The 15,649-nt window shown below is 41.5% G+C and overlaps 1 protein-coding gene across 4 annotated transcripts; it reads right to left on the bottom strand.

The window, feature by feature from the left end:
• Nucleotides 1-8,345: 8,345 nt before the first annotated feature.
• Nucleotides 8,346-14,239, bottom strand: TMEM100 (transmembrane protein 100). Of its 4 annotated transcripts, XM_011953746.1 has the most exons (3): nt 14,218-14,239; nt 11,331-11,441; nt 8,346-9,861 (listed from the first exon to the last, which is right to left on the bottom strand). In XM_011953746.1, exon 3 carries the CDS (start codon nt 9,794-9,796, stop codon nt 9,392-9,394), a length of 405 nt encoding a protein of 134 aa, XP_011809136.1. In that variant the 5' UTR covers nt 9,797-9,861; nt 11,331-11,441; nt 14,218-14,239; the 3' UTR covers nt 8,346-9,391. The 4 variants fall into 4 exon arrangements, with proteins under 4 accessions (XP_011809136.1, XP_011809135.1, XP_011809137.1 ...); XM_011953745.1 differs by lacking the exon at nt 14,218-14,239 and having other exon boundaries at nt 11,331-11,575; XM_011953747.1 differs by lacking the exon at nt 14,218-14,239 and having other exon boundaries at nt 11,325-11,446.
• Between the last annotated feature and the right edge of the window lie 1,410 nt (nt 14,240-15,649).

Below are 15,649 nucleotides of genomic sequence, written 5' to 3'. Positions count from 1 at the left end.
AAGACTAGAACACACATGAGGCTATGGCCCATGAAAATTTGTGATTAACTTGGAAAGGAAGGGGATATCAAGAGAAAGTAGGTTTTACTCCCATTACTTTTATGCTCAAAGTATTATTACTTTTATCCTACTTTGAGCCTACTTGACCAGAATTTCTGGGGTCAGCACCTATGATGAGTCTGATGCAGTCAGTACTCAGACAGGCATTTGGAAACCACCGGTTAAGACCATGTCTTAAGTTCTGATGCAGTCAGTACTCAGACAGGCATTTGGAAACGACCGGTTAAGACCATCTCTTAAGTTCTGATGCAGTCAGTACTCAGACAGGCATTTGGAAACCACCAGTCAAGACTATGTCTTAAGTTCTGTTGAGATGTAAGCTTCTATTATTAAAAACAACAACAACGGCCAGACACAGTGGCTCACGCCTGTAATCCCAGCACTGTGGGAGGCTGAGGCGGGTGGATCATGAGGTCAGGAGATCCAGACCATCCTGGCTAACATGGTTAAACCCCGTCTCTACTAAAAATACAAAAAAATTAGCTGGGGGTGGTGGCAGGCACCTGTAGTCCCACCTACTCGGGAGGCTGAGGCAGGAGAATGTCATGAACTCGGGAGGAGGAGCTTACAGTGTGCTGAGATCATGCTACTGCACTCCAGCCTGGGCGACAGAGAGAGACTCCGTCTCAAAAAACAAAACAAAACAAAACAAAACAAAAAACAAAACAAAAACAAAAAAAAACCCAACAACAACAAAAATCAAAAGCCCCAAACAACAATAACAGAAACCTTAAAGTAACATGAGCCTGTTAGTAAAAAAAACCACACTGTATGATCATGTTATATTTTCTACATGGTTTCTACACTTATTATAGATATTGATGCAAATTTTAACTCGCCACTATATATATATATAGTGGCGAGTTATATATATATATATAAAAATATATATATATATATTTTTTCACATCTGGTACAATCAGAAGGAATGTAGCCGTAGACACAACCAGTTTCAAGGCTTGATGAACCATCCTTAACTTCATGGCCCAAGGGAGGACATTCCATGGGAAACTACAATGCCTGCATTAGCAAGACAGTGGCAAAATTGCAATGGAAAGAAGAATTTGCAGCCAGAAGAGCTCTAGATCTGGGTGTGAGTCATTTCTATCACATATGCACTATTTCATCATGAGCAAGCCGTTTAATCTCTCCAAGTCTCAGTTACCACATCAAAAAATGAGGATAACATTTTATAGAGTGTCTGGAAATAATTAGCAAGGCAATGTAAGTGAAAATGTTATGTCCACCTTAAAGCGCCAGGGAAATGCTAATTGACCCTCTATTAGGTAGTTTGATAGTATCAAAGTTACTTTTTAGCTATATAAATTTGGATATAGATATGCTGAACATCAAGAACCTTTGTTTTGGCCAAAAAAATTGATATATGCGTGGATTTGAATTTTCTCTCAGTATTTGCAATTTATTTTTTTCTAGACACTACTATGGGCTTAAGTATTTGCAATTTCGCTCATGACATAAGCTGCTGTTTTTCTATTAATGTCCTATTTAACTGATTTTCTTGTAGCTTCTGTAGTTTTATGGGTCACATAGGTTCACTCAAAGCATATGTCAACTTTGAGATAGACAGTAATCCTACCTAATGTATTGAGTAGCAGGCATTGTCATAAGCACTTTATATCTATTAACTCTATTAGTAATTACTACAACCCTATTATGAACGAACATTATTCCCATTTTGTTAATGAGGAAACTGAGGCAGAGAGAAACTGACTTGTGCAGAGATACACAGGTAGTAAGTGATAAAGCTGGATTCCAAGCTCAGATGCTTTAACCACAGTGCTATGGTGTCTTTAGGAAGATAGTATTTGATATGATGGTGAGGAGAAAGATTTTAGTTCTAATAATATATTTTTATTAATGATCCCCAAGTGCTTACAGATTGAAGTGCTTATGCAATATAAGAACCTGAACATTTGGCTGAACACGGTGGCTCACTCCTGAAATCCCAGCACTTTGGGAGGCCGAGGTAGTCGGATCACTTGAGGTCAGGAATTTCAGTCCAGCCTGGTCAACATAACGAAACCCCGTCTCTACTAAAAATACAAAAATTAGCCGGGCATGGTGGCAGGTGCCTGTAATCCCAGCTACTTGGGAGGCTGAGGCAGGAGAATCAATTAAACATGGGAGGCAGAGATTGCAGTGAGCCGAGATGGCAACATTGCTCTCCAGCCTGGGTGACAGAGTAAGACTCTGTCTCAAAAAAAAAAACCTGAACGTTTGATTATCTGATTATAGGTTTGAGCTCTATGGATATTGGAGTATTTAACCCCTTTGCTTGGACAGAATTTTGCGGTTGATAGATATCCTTAACAAATTCTTTAATTTTCACCCAGTGAGGTGGAGAGGCTGAAGGCTAGCATTCACCATCACCTGTCGGTGTTCACTCATGGTGTTCACTCATGGTGTTCCCTCTGTCAGTGCTCCTGATTGCTCCTCCTCGATTCCCATCACCTGGCTAACTCCTTTATCTGTCCTGGGCTTATCAAGTCACCACCTGCAGGAAGTCTTCTTTGATTTCCCCTGACATGTGTTATGGTTTCCAGATATGTACTTCCTTCACATTGTGCCTCTAGTGGCAGGCTGAGGCTGGTGTATATTCTGAATTTTGAATTTTCCACAAGAGAAACTCAAGGAGGATGAGAATGAAAGCATCAGCCATATCGTTGGTGGCAGAAGACGTGGCTGGGGTCCTGAGCCTCATGAGACTCCTCAGAAGAGAGTGTTTTGATATTTGTTAAATGCTACAAATAGGTGGAGGTTGTCAGAAAAAGTCCTGGCTTCAGATGGCAAATCATTCCATAACAATCTCTAATTTTAGTCTGGGATTTTCAAAACTGTTGCTGATCTTATTCTTTTTTTTTTTGAGACAGAGTTTTTTGCTCTTTCATCCAGGCTGGAGTGCAGTGGTGTGATCTCGGCTCACTGCAACCTCTGCCTTCTGGTTTCAAGCGATTCTCCTGCCTCAGCCTCCTGAGTAGCTGGGATTACAGGCACCCACCATCACGCCAGGTTAATTTTCTTGTATTTTTAGTACAGACTGGGTTTCACCATGTTTGCCAGGCTGGTTTTGAACTCCTGACCTCGTGATGCACCCGCCTCGGCCTTCCAAAGTGCTGGGATTACAGGCTTGAGTCACTCCACCTGGCCCCACTCTTCAGCTTAGACTCCTGAGATTGTGTTGCTCAGCTTCTGCTTGAGACATTCCTTCAAGAACCAGGTACTGACGGTTTACTGTGTACCAGGCAGGATAGGCAGTGTGGCTAAGTGAGTGGGTTCTGGATTTTGAACTCAGGCCCTAAGTTGTGCTCATTATGTGATCTCAATTAATTGGTTTCATCTGTGTCTCAGTTTCCTTATCTGTGAAATGAAGACAATAATGGTATCTATTTCACTGCTGTAAGGATCAAATGAGATATTCCATGTGGAGCTCAGAGTATGACCTTTGGAGCATAGTGAATGCTTGATAAATGCTGAAGCTGGGACTGTGATGGCTTAAACTTCCAGTCTCCAGTTTGGTTTCCTGATCTCCAGAGCACTTCCCCGAGAATTTCTCTCTCACTGCTTTGCTCCTCCAAAGTCCAAATTTAAATCCTATTTCACCATTCCAAATCCTTCTCCTGTCCCTAACTTGCTGTGCCCTATCAAGCCCACATTCTTGTGCTACGTCTCCTTTCTCAATACTTATAAAGCAGATGTTACACCCATAAAAATGGCTAAAATGAAAAAAAGATGAAAAATACTAAAAAATGGCTGAAGATGTAGTAGTGCATCCAGACTCAAGAGTGCTGGCAGAAGAGCACATTAATTCTACTACTTTGGAAAACTTTCTGGTAAGACTGAACACATACTGTCCTTTAATCCAGGAATTTCACACCTAGGTCTACCCTCAACAGAAACATGCACATACATACATCAAAAATCATGTAGAAGAAATTTCTTCATAGCACAATATTAGCTACCTACTGCTGCAGAACATATTACCCCCAAACTTAGCAACTTAAAACAACAGACCTTTATTATCTCACAGTTTCTGTGGGTGAGGAATTCGGGAATAACTTAGCTGGGTTCAGGGCCAAGGTACCCGTTAGGTACAGCAGGCACCAGGCCTAGGACCCACGATGCTTGTTAGTACAATTTCCTCCTTCCAGTGAGTGAGGTACTTCCTTTTTGTTGGAACGGAGGAAGGGGCCCACAAAGACAAAAGTGCCTAGGTCCCATAAAGTCACAGTGCAGCCCTGGCTGGGTGGGTCTCTCATGAGGTCTGTCAAGCTGTCATCCGGGAACACAGTCCTTGGAAGATTCCCCTGGGAAAAGATCCACCTCCACGCTCACTCAGGTAGTGGCTGGCAGTTTTTAGTTCTTCTCTAGTTGTTAGCTGGAGGCCTCAGTTTATCACCACATGGGCCCCTCCATGGCTGCCTGGGTGTCCTCAGGACATGGTAGATGGCTTCCCTCAGAGAAAGAGGGAGAGAGGGAGAGTAGGAGCAATCAAAAGAGAGAAAAACCAAGATGCCAAGGTATCTTTCATAATCTCGCCTTGGAAGTCAACTTCTATCCCTTCTGCTGTATTCTATTGTTTACACAAACCAACTCTGGGACAGCATGGGAGGAGACCACAGAATCGGGTGAATACCAGGAGTCCAGGATCGTGTGGTGCCCTGTTAGAGGCTTGCTACCCAAAATACTATCGTGAGTCGTTAAAAAACAGAAACTATCCAAATGTTTATCAACAGTAGAAACAATAAATACATGATACTGTATTTATACAACAGAATTCTACACAGCAGTAAGAACGAAGCATTTATAACTATGTACAACAGTGTAGATTGTAGCTCATAAACGTAATGTTGCAAGAAGAAGCCAGGAACAAATAGTATACTCGATATGATTCCACCGATGCAAAGTTAAAAAACAGGCAACACAACTCTGGGTGTTAGAGGCCAGATAGTGGTTTCGCCCGGAGAGATACTGATGGAAAGTAGATACAAAGGGAGCTTTTGGGTGCTGGCAATACTCAGTGTCTTTGTCTGGATGTTAATTCCACAAGTTTATGAAAATTCATTGAGCTATACAACTTTCTCTGTGTAAATTATACTTTAACAAGAGTTTTTCAAAAGTAGGTGTTGTAATACCTGTATTGTCTCCTTTTGCTAAAGAGACATTCTGGAAATGATTTTGGTTATGGCTGAGCATAAAACTGGGTGCTGTAGGCCGGGCGTAGTGGCTCACACCTGTAATCCCAGCACTTTGGCAGGCTGAGGCGGGCGGATCACGAGGTCAGGAGTTGGGGACCAATCTGACCAATATGGTGAAACCCTGTCTCTACTAAAACACACACAAAAAATTAGCTAGGCGTGGTGGCGGGCACCTGTAATCCCAGCTACTCAGGAGGCTGAGGCAGAAGAATCACTTGAACCCGGAAGGCGGAGATTGCAGTGAGCCGAGATCGCACCGTTGCACTCCAGACTGGGCAATAGAGTGAGACTCCATCTTAAAAAAGAAAACAAACAAAAAAACAAAAAATAATTGGGTGCTATGGACTGAATCCCATCCCCCAATTTATATGTTGAAACCTAATCTTCAATGTGGTATTTGGAGATGGGGCTTTTGGGAGTTGATTCGATTATGAAGGTGAAATCCTCTTGAATTACCCTTGTAAAACAGGCCACAGGGAACTCCTTCGCCCCTTCTGCCATCCCGAGGGCACAGCAAGAAGGCTTCACTTATGAACCAGAGAGTGGGCCTTCCCCAGACATGGAACATACTGGCACCTTGATGCTGGACTTCGCAGCCTTCAGAACTGTGAGAGAGAAACATTTCTGTTGTTTATAAGTCACCCAGTCTGTGGTACTTTTGCTATAGCAGCCCAAAGGTTTAAGACACTGAGGCAACTACAATGTGTGGTCAACGTATTGGTCCTGGTGCTAGGGTTTGCCTGCTATGAGCTCTTAGCTCAACAGTTACTTAACCTCTCTGAAATACAGTTTCCTCAATTGTAAAGTGCAATGGACACGTACACTCCTAGCCTCAGAGTGTGGTGAAGAGTATCAGGTACAGTTGAGTCCTGTTACCCTATCAAGCACTTTAATATCAAGATCTTCCAAGTTCAAAACCATAATACTTCCCTGGAGACCAGGATATCTATCGTCTATTTAACATCTCTCTCTGTGTCTCTCTCCTGTGTTCCTCTCTTTCTCTTTAGGGATGGTGGGGGTGGAAAGTAGGTTTGAGGGTTTGTGATCTGTCTCTTTGGGGTTCATCCTCTGGCCTCAAATTTCTTTGCTATCACATGATCTCTTTGTGCAGTTTCTCTAGGCAAGATTCCCTAGATTAAACAAGATAGTAAGGTGGGGAGAGCAGAGCCACCACGCAGCTGTGGTTCTCACCTGGGCCAGAGACCAGCTGCACAGAAAAAGGCCAAAATTTGTTTCTGTGCGCTCTGGGATGCGTGGGTTTAGGGGGAATTCCACTAGGTGATACAGCTGGTTTCTGATATTCTAGGGAGGAGTCAGAATATCTTTTTAATACATTTATGCATGCATTTTATGTGCATTCATTTAACATCTGCATAAATTTGTATATAATACAACCATTTGTAAAGATAGACCTTACCCAATAAAGACATGTTATGATATAATTGTGATAATTTGTAATCCCAATTTGGGTTTATTCACCTCGTGGGAGTTGGGATTCACAGTGTGTAGAACTATCTCTGTGTCTTACACTGTAATAGTATATACCTTCTAATGTGACTAGAAGCTCCCTAAACGGGGCAAATCTTTCCTGTACTAACAGAACGCCAAGATAGCCACTGTGAAGTGACTTAGGGAAGTGTGTAAGGGTGTGATAAATGGGGAATCTCTGCCAACTCACATCTAGGAGAGATCTGATCCCATTTTGGTCACTACAATTTAGGTCATTCCATAGAACTTTCTTTTGGGACTCAAATAGCAGCATGGGGCCCCCTGGTGGCCGGAAATCATGAGTTTGCTTTTCAAGCATTTTGAAGGCCAGGTCAGGCTAGAGAAGTAGAGAGAGTAAATATTCACCTCCAACTGCTGCTTACGGTGGAGGCATAATAGAGAGTGAGATGGCCTCTTTGGGGGAAAGATGAGAACTAAACTTTTTTCTTTAACGAGTTTAGGATGAACTATAATTCTGGATAAACCATACACTTTCTGATTTTTTATTCTTTGGCTCATTTAGCACCTTAATTAGGTACTTATTGAATACTTAATCTGCTTAAACCATTATGTTAGGTATTACACTAGGGTTAAAAAGAGGATCTATCACACACTTCTAAGGAGCTTTGGAATAAGGATAACACTTATGCCACGAACACGACAGAAAATGAAAGGTGCCATCAGAGAATAAAAGATGAACTCACAAAAGAGCATTTACATTCAGATAAAAGGGAAGGCTTCCGGGAAGAAGTAGCATTTGAGCTGAGTACTGATGAGAAGCAGGATTTGGGGAGATTAAAATCAAGGAAACAATGCATTATAAGCGAGGGAAAGCACAAGTTTGGACAGACATAGAGGCAGGAAAACCAGAGTCGGGTGCAAGAATGGTGAATAGTCTATTCTGGCTAACTCATAGGAGGTTTGGGGGTTAGAATGAGCATGAAAACTGGATACATCCTTTTGGATCAGACTGGAGAATCTTGAACCTTGTCTGAGTAATTTATTCATACAGCCATGTGGCGGTGGCGGGGGTGGGTGGGTGTGGGCTTTGAATATCTTTGCACAGAGAAGAGGTATGTGAAGGCACAGAGTCACTTGCATTGAAATGAGCACAGCCTCCTAAACTTGCATTTGGTTGGGGAGGAATGTTGATCTGTATGTGACACCATCTGACCTGCAAAGTCATTATTAGGGTGTTTCCACTTACAAAAACTACCTGTGCAAGAGGGAGTAGTAAGGGCTCAAGGGCTTCTGCCATGTTTAATTAAATTCCTGGATAGAAAGACTTTCAATGACTGTGCTATGCTAGGCTGATTTTGTTTTCCAAGTTTTAAGAAACCTTCATGCCTATCTTTCTATTCTAGTTTAAACGGTTTAAACTAAATGAATGAGCTGTATTTCTGGCTGGAGTTGTAGGGTAGAGTCCTAGCTGTGGATTAGCTCAATGTCCACTGAAGAATTCAAGCAGTAACTTTATTTGCATTGTATTAGATCTAACTGAGTAAGAAGCCTGAGAATCTACATTATGCCTGGCATATAGTTGGTGCTTGTGTATGTATTAAGCAAATAATTAACAACGGATTCCACAAAAATGTAATATACATTTAATAGCACATTATAAAGTTCCTGACCAAAGACACTGATTTCCTAATTATAATAGCACAGAACTCCTTTAGAATTTAGTAAATGTAATTAAGACTATTCAGGACAAATGAAAAACCAATATGATAAAAACAAAAAACCTCTAGTAAAGAAGGAACCTGTCCATTTGAGAGAAATATAATAGAGAACTTGCAAATGAGACAAGGGAATATAGCAATTTGGAACTGCAATAGAAATAACTACAACAGAAACAACCATTTAAGAAGTTTTAGCAGCAATAAGTATTTATTATTCTGAATGAAATGTACACTTGATTTTTATATAAAAATCATCAAAAGTGCTTATATTGGATTATTTTACTATTAATTTAACCCCCAACAGCGTCTATTAGCTATACCTTTAATGGGTTTTTCTTTACTTCTGACACATCATTACAACTGGCTAAAACTGTCCAATGTTAAAATATAAAAAATATTAGTTTACTCTTCAAGATAAAGTACCACCAGTGATGAATTATTAAAAGTGAAAAATAAAAACAGATGCCAGTGAATCAATGTATTGAAAAAAATTATCACAGAATTTCATAGATATATGCGAAGCCCAAGGTAATTTAGATCCTTGGCAGAACATTTTTATGGTACATCTTAAGACTGTGGGTTATTTCTTTTGGAGGCAAATGTCTAGTGTGCCAGGCCTATCTTGTTATTTTCTCATCTTTTCTTGGCTACTTTACAGGGTGAACCAAACACTGTCTAATGCCGTGCACTCCCGTGACCCCCAAAATGTTTAATGTAAATAGAAAGCTGATTTTGCAGTCTCAGAAACAGCCCTTAGGATTAAGTTTGTCGTTAAAGAAGATATGAGTCATTCCTCACAAAGGAGAAGCCCCTCCACCCTCCCACCCCTATTCTTCCAGTCTGCTCCAATGCCAAATCTGTTCTCTCCCACCATGGTTCTGGGTGAATTGGGTGACAAAGTCAGAGCAGGTTTTCCAGGCCCAATAGACCATTTGGTCTTATTCAGTCTCAAGCAAACAAGCTTCTCTGATTTGCCACGAGAGCTGTCTGACTCTCCCGTCTCTTGGCTTTCTTGCTCCTTTGTCTCACTTTCCAGCACAAGGCGCTGGAGGCTAGTAAAAAAAGTCCAGATGACAGAACAACCAGGCCAAAGATGGAGATGATGGAGCCATGGGAATTGAAGCTGTAAGCCACCGCAGTGACCACGATGCCAGCGATGAAGACAACCACAGCGAAGGGGATGATGCAGCGGTAGCAGGAGAGCTCGGTACCCCCTGTAGCAGCCATCAACTGAATCTCACTGACCAGGGGGACTGTGGTGACCACGACTTCACTCTTGGGGCTCTTCTCCATCGTCGCCACCATGTGAGCCTTTGGGGCTCCCAGGTTCTCCTTGATGGGCTCTTCAGTCATTTTTACAACAGCGCTTCTAAGCTGGGTTTGCAGACTAGATCTGGACAGTCTCACCAGGGTGAAAGCTGTGAAGATAACAGGAGATGTCAGCTACATGTATCAGAATGAACCCTGCAAGCGGAAATAAAAAGCTGGACAGGCACCTCTTTTCCAGGAGGCATAGATCCATGTGAAAAGCAACTTTACTCTTTTTTTGAATTGGTTGCATTTTCTTTGCATTTAGGCAAAAAATAAGATGAAGCAGATGCACGTGAAGGGAAGACAGAAAAAGCAGGAAGCACTTACAGTGTTTAATATACCCTGGCGGTCTACAAATGTTTTACAAGCTTTTCTCCTTTGTCTATTGCTTCTCCTTCCTCTAAACACACAGAAATGCCTGAATCCTAATCCAAAAATGGTTTCGTTCAAGAGAGAATACATTACAAACAATATTTCACACCGTTAATCCCAGAACTTACAGCAACTCAGACTCCACCAATCTTGCTGGGCATAACATGCATTCTTTCCAAACTGTCACCTATTCGCTGCCCACAAAATCAATGTCAAGGCAAGTGGCCAGCAATAAATGATGTTCTTCTCCATTGAATGACAGTCAAAAAATCTTTATTGTGTTACTGTTAACCACAGTGCAACCTGCTCCCTGGGATCTTTTTATTAACCATTTTAGGTGGACAGTTCAGCAAAAAATTCATTGACAATGAGGTGGGGATTTTTGATTTGAAATGTACTACTATCTTCCAATCTGCTATGAAAGAGAAAAAATAAGAATAAAAATTCAACCCCTTCATAGGATATAATTTTGTGCTTTCTCCTAGCAAAAATAAAATCAATTATTACAGTAATTAGTTATCAATTTGCAAATTTTCTATTAAGCTCAACACAAAATTTTGATATTATGTATACTACAACATGCAGAAACAAATAAGCATGCTAGGTTTTCAGGAAATCTCATTTTCCTCCATGCCCTTGTGTATAAAACTTGCTGCAATGACGCTTTCTAAGTATTTTGAACCTGAACATTTCGGGACAGAGCTTGAGACTTTTGATCAAAAGCATCTGGTTGAAATGCTGTCTACGAGAAATCAGTGAAAACGTGTCTGCTGCCCAGACATGGTTGAGTCACTGTCTTCCATTCTCAGAAAGCCGTCTAGCTGCTACACAATTGAGCAGTTGTAGTTACTGAACCAGTTTAAAGAAAGATACTTGAGACTGTTTCAATGAGATTAATATTTTGAATATATTAAGCATCCACTGAAAATAAATTCAACTCCAGATCAAACATCACTGGCTCTTCGCCGCTCTGGAAAGTCAAAATATCACCCCCTGAGCAAGGAACTAAATCTTAGAGCTGCCTACTCACATGTCATTTTTAATCACCAAACTAATTAATCACTGTTGTCCAACGACACCCTGACTTCTGGTGAGGCCAGTTAAAAGATATTTGAGATTATGTCCAAAAAAGATATCTTCACCCCAAAGCTGAGATTGAGCTAATCTGAAAATCAAGATCTGTCCCCAAATTACTTACACTCACCTCCGAGAGAGGCAATCCATTACTAGAGTAACCATTTGACTTGGAAGGGAAGAAACAGCAACACTTGAGTCTCTTCGTCCAACTTCTGGGAAAGAGCCTCTAACAGCAAGGCTGTCAATAAAATAATAGGTTAGAGATCTCTTCTGGGGAAAAGAAAAGATGTAAAAATACTTTACTATAAGGTCTGGTCTGGTTTGGGATCCTGGAGTTCCTGCTTCTTCAGGCTACCTCTGTTCCTAAATGACGCTTGTCTTTCCCTCCCTCTCTCTTTTTATTCCTTCCCCCTCCAGTTTGCCCCTCCCTAACATTTTTTTTTTTTTCCTTCGTTCTTTTCCTTGCCAGCAGATTCTGAGTTTTGGCTTCCCCCAACTTTGCTCAGTGACATGATAAGTCCAAATCATTTCTCCAGATACCCCAGAGACAGGAGCCAGCTTTTACTTTTCTTTCTCTTGCAGCATTTACTAAGTGGACTGCTTTGTGAATTTGAATGACTCACTTTTTCCCCTGCCGACCTCCAGATCTTCCTCCCGTCCATCAGGCATTTTTATAAGAAAATCCCAGAGTCAGCGTTGCAGACCCGGCTGAGGGGACAGAGCTGAGGGGACAGACACTCTAGGGCGGCAGAAACAGCTGTGAAGTCATCGGGCAGCTGAATTTAGTCTGTAAGCCAGCAAAAATCCATGTTCCTAGGTTTTCCCATTATTCTTTATTTATATGTGCATGATAGTCATCTGAAGCTTAAAACCCCACTTGTTCACTGTTAATTCATTTAGGAATGAGGGTGGGAGGCACAAATGTTTGCGGTTAAGGGGGGAAGCCAGTCACATTGATTTAAACATGATTGTTTACTGCTCTTGCAAGGAGGTAACTTTAGCAGCACCAAGATTATCATCATCATGATAATTGCTACCATTTATAGAGCACCTACTCTGGACATGGCACAATACTAAGAAATGTCACACATTAACATTAATTCTCACTAGTTCAGAATTAATGAGGAAATAGGCTCAGAGAGGTTAAGGAATTTAATGAAGATCACCCAGTAACAGAGAAACCCTTGGTTTGAACCCTAATCTTTAATGGATACACATATCATCTGGGGAGATTGTTAAACTTAGATTCTGATTCAGTAAGTCTGTAACAAGCTCCTACCTATGTCAAGACCTCTGTTCCTTGGCCCACTTTAAGGAACAAGGTATTTTAAACATTCAAACATACACAGCTTGACACATCATATGCTCAAACAATAAAGTTAAACATCTATTTCCCACACCCATAAACCTGTAAGTGGCTTTATAGGTTTATCGTTTCTTACAGACAAACTGTGACCATTTTAAAACCTTGAAATACATAAAGCCCAAGATTGTCTTTTTGAGGAAAAAAGATAATACTGGGAGCTCATCCTACACTTTGTAGTTAAGAGTTTTTCATCCTCCATTTTCTTCATCTGCACGTGTGTTAATAACCCCTTCTAATTAATACTGTGAACAATAAATCCAAATTAACTCTTGGAAGAGATTTGCTTTCTGTCTTTCTGTCAAATTGTTATATTTCTCTAATTGCTGGCAAAGGGCTTGGATGTTCTCAAACATCTCACCTCTCCTTTACCACAGCACAGCCTCTCCATCCTTGCGTTGTAGCAATACCCTGACGACTTGTCACAAAAAGAGAGGGACCAGAAGTTGTTTATTCTAGAATGAAAGCCACAGAGAGGGTTATGTCATTATAAAAAATAAAGTTGAAAAGTCCTTGAGGTGTGGGGGAGTCATGGCAAGTACCCAGAGGACCTTCGTCGCCATGATCCTCACACTTCAAAAATGTCGGACCTAAAGAGACAGCCTTCGTCCCTGAGGAGTGTTGTCACTTGGTGTTGAGGGTCAGGAACACTTAGACCCAGGACATTTCAGAACTTGCCAAAGTTGCCCCTGGAAGATGGTGAGATGGGGGCCGCTGGCTACGCACAATGGAGGTTCTTGAGAAGCTCCTTAACAGAGCTGTCTTCTCACCTGCAAACTCTGGCCCTTGAGGGCAATTCCCCTCTATTTTCTAGTACCACTTCACCTGCAAGATAGCCCAATAACCGCACTGAAGCTCTGACTATCACCTTATTCTGTTGAAAACATGCTTTCCTGTTACCAAAGCTAAAGGTGCAAAAATTGAACTTCTAGAGAGAGGACAGTGGCACCTTTTTGCATGGTAAGCCCTTGACTGAGTCTACAATGCGGCACAGTGAGTGTGTCTGTGCCCTGGGAGCATGGGCGAAGCTGTCATCACTTCCAATACCAAAGCTTTCTTCAACCTTGTCAGGCTCAGGTGCCTCATTCACACCAATGCTCCTTCACAGGGTGTGTGCACCTGCCTTGATACACAGTCACACATCTCTAGACTCTGAGTAGACAACTGATGATTTGTATATTAAATTCAAAGAGGTAGAAAGTTTTGGTATAAAGCAGAAATTGTATCAGAAGAATAGATGCCTGTCATCCTAACCACTGACACACGCTTTAACCGACTTTACCTCTTCAAATTGAAATTCAAAGAGAATTCCTAGTGATCTATGCCTGTTGCCTCTGAATGTTTATTCCTCCTTGCACTCTGTGTCTATAAGGTATGAAACACCCCTGGGCATGCTTCAGGGACCCCTGCCCCCAAATGCAAAATTTCATCCACAATGTGACCAGCCTTATTTCTGCAAGCCCTCTATTTTCACAAGGAAGAGGAAATCTCTCTAGCTCTTTCTAAAGCACATGGCTTTAGGAGACTCCTTTAAGTTTGGAGAACTTTTCTCAAAGCCTCCAATGCATGAATTGTATCTATGCCCCTAACCCCCACGGGCATTCAACATTTCCTTCCCAGATCTTTCAAAGAGCAAAGCAAAGATCCTTACCTTTCCCAGACAGAGTTAGACTGAGACAGCTGCCTGCCCCGCCAAGAGCAACCCAGAGAAGGGGATGCAAATCACCACACTAGGGACCGTAAACAAAGTACTCAGCAAGGCTTAAACACAATTAAGGGATCGGAGACAATTTGGTGAGAGGAAATCCCTTAAATGCTGCTGGATTTTACTGTTTTCCTCCATGAAAATGTAATCCATATATGTGTATGTATGTGTGTGTGTGTGTGTGTGTGTGTATTATATATATGCGCATAGAGAGAGAGAGAGAAAGGGCACCAAGTTTGAAAAGAATATCTTCCTTCACTTCTCTCTGTTTATATCTTTATTCAAGCACAAATTTGCAAGATTTTTTTCTATCCAAAGCCCTCATTCTGATGCTCTCCCTCTGTGAATCAGAACCTGCAGAAAAGAACTTGTAATCTTTGCTCTACATTTCTAAGGGAGCATGGGGTTGAAAGTGTGTATGTAGCGGAATAGGACCATAAACTATCCTCTTTCACCATAACATGCAGGTAACAAAAGGAGTACAAGGAAGATAAAGATCAGTGGTGAAAACGGCATTTGGTGCCTGAGTGGACCCTCTCCATAACGTCAGAGGGGTGGTCCTATTGGTGCTCTTCATCAGAGGATGTCAAGGCACCATAGAAATTATGTGATACTGAAAAATCACACCTCTGAGGTGACCTTCCACCAAAGGCATTGTAAACAGCAGAGCTGGGAACATTTGCTCTTCCAGACAGAATGCCCCCAAATTGGGAAAATCTCATTTTTTTTAAAGAAACAAAATGAGAGACAAAGTTACTTAAGGGAGAGGGGCCTAGAAGGGGAGGAGGGCAGGGAGCATGGTGGGTACTATGACAAAGAGGTCATTTTGCCCATTTCCCTAAAGTGGAAGCCAAAGATTCAGGCTCTAAGGTTGCAAAAGGGGATGTTTTGATTTTCCCATTGAGTTTATGCTGTTGAAGATCTGGAAATTTCTCCTTTGAGAACACATAAAGTTTGCATTTTGTGAAGCATGCCCCCACGTGCATTTGATTACTCGTCTGTCTTTATTTCTAATTTGCTTTTGCTTGGTGTGTTTGAGCTGGCTAATTTCCAGCAGCCTTGAGGATGCCAGTTCCTCTTGGCCCTCTGTCCAATCACCACATGCCTTTGATCTCAGTCATCACCCAGTCCAATTGGATGCAGGGAGATTTGGGAAGCTAGCCAGGTTTTCTCCTCTCTAATGCTTCTTTTAAGGGTGTGCCTGCATTTATGTTCTGAAATCATGGACATTTTGGAAAGTGATCTGTGCTTCTGTGTTCATTTTGGATAGCAGATATCATGTTATTATTCCCCTTTTCCTTTTTTTCTCCTCCAAAGCACTTTTCTTTGAGGTCTAGGACATTAAATAGAGAAATCTGATAGTACCAAAAGGAACAAT

Source organism: Colobus angolensis, unplaced genomic scaffold (genome assembly GCF_000951035.1).
Source record: "Colobus angolensis palliatus isolate OR3802 unplaced genomic scaffold, Cang.pa_1.0 Scaffold37, whole genome shotgun sequence".
Taxonomy (NCBI): domain Eukaryota; kingdom Metazoa; phylum Chordata; class Mammalia; order Primates; family Cercopithecidae; genus Colobus; species Colobus angolensis.
The sequence above is the reverse complement of the archived record's forward strand: the minus strand, read 5'-3'. Positions and strand labels throughout refer to the sequence as shown.

What these genes read in the sequence shown, in the direction of transcription:
- TMEM100 (XM_011953746.1), bottom strand. Translation starts at nt 9,796, where the DNA reads ATGACTGAAGAGCCCATCAAGGAGAACCTGGGAGCCCCAAAGGCTCAC.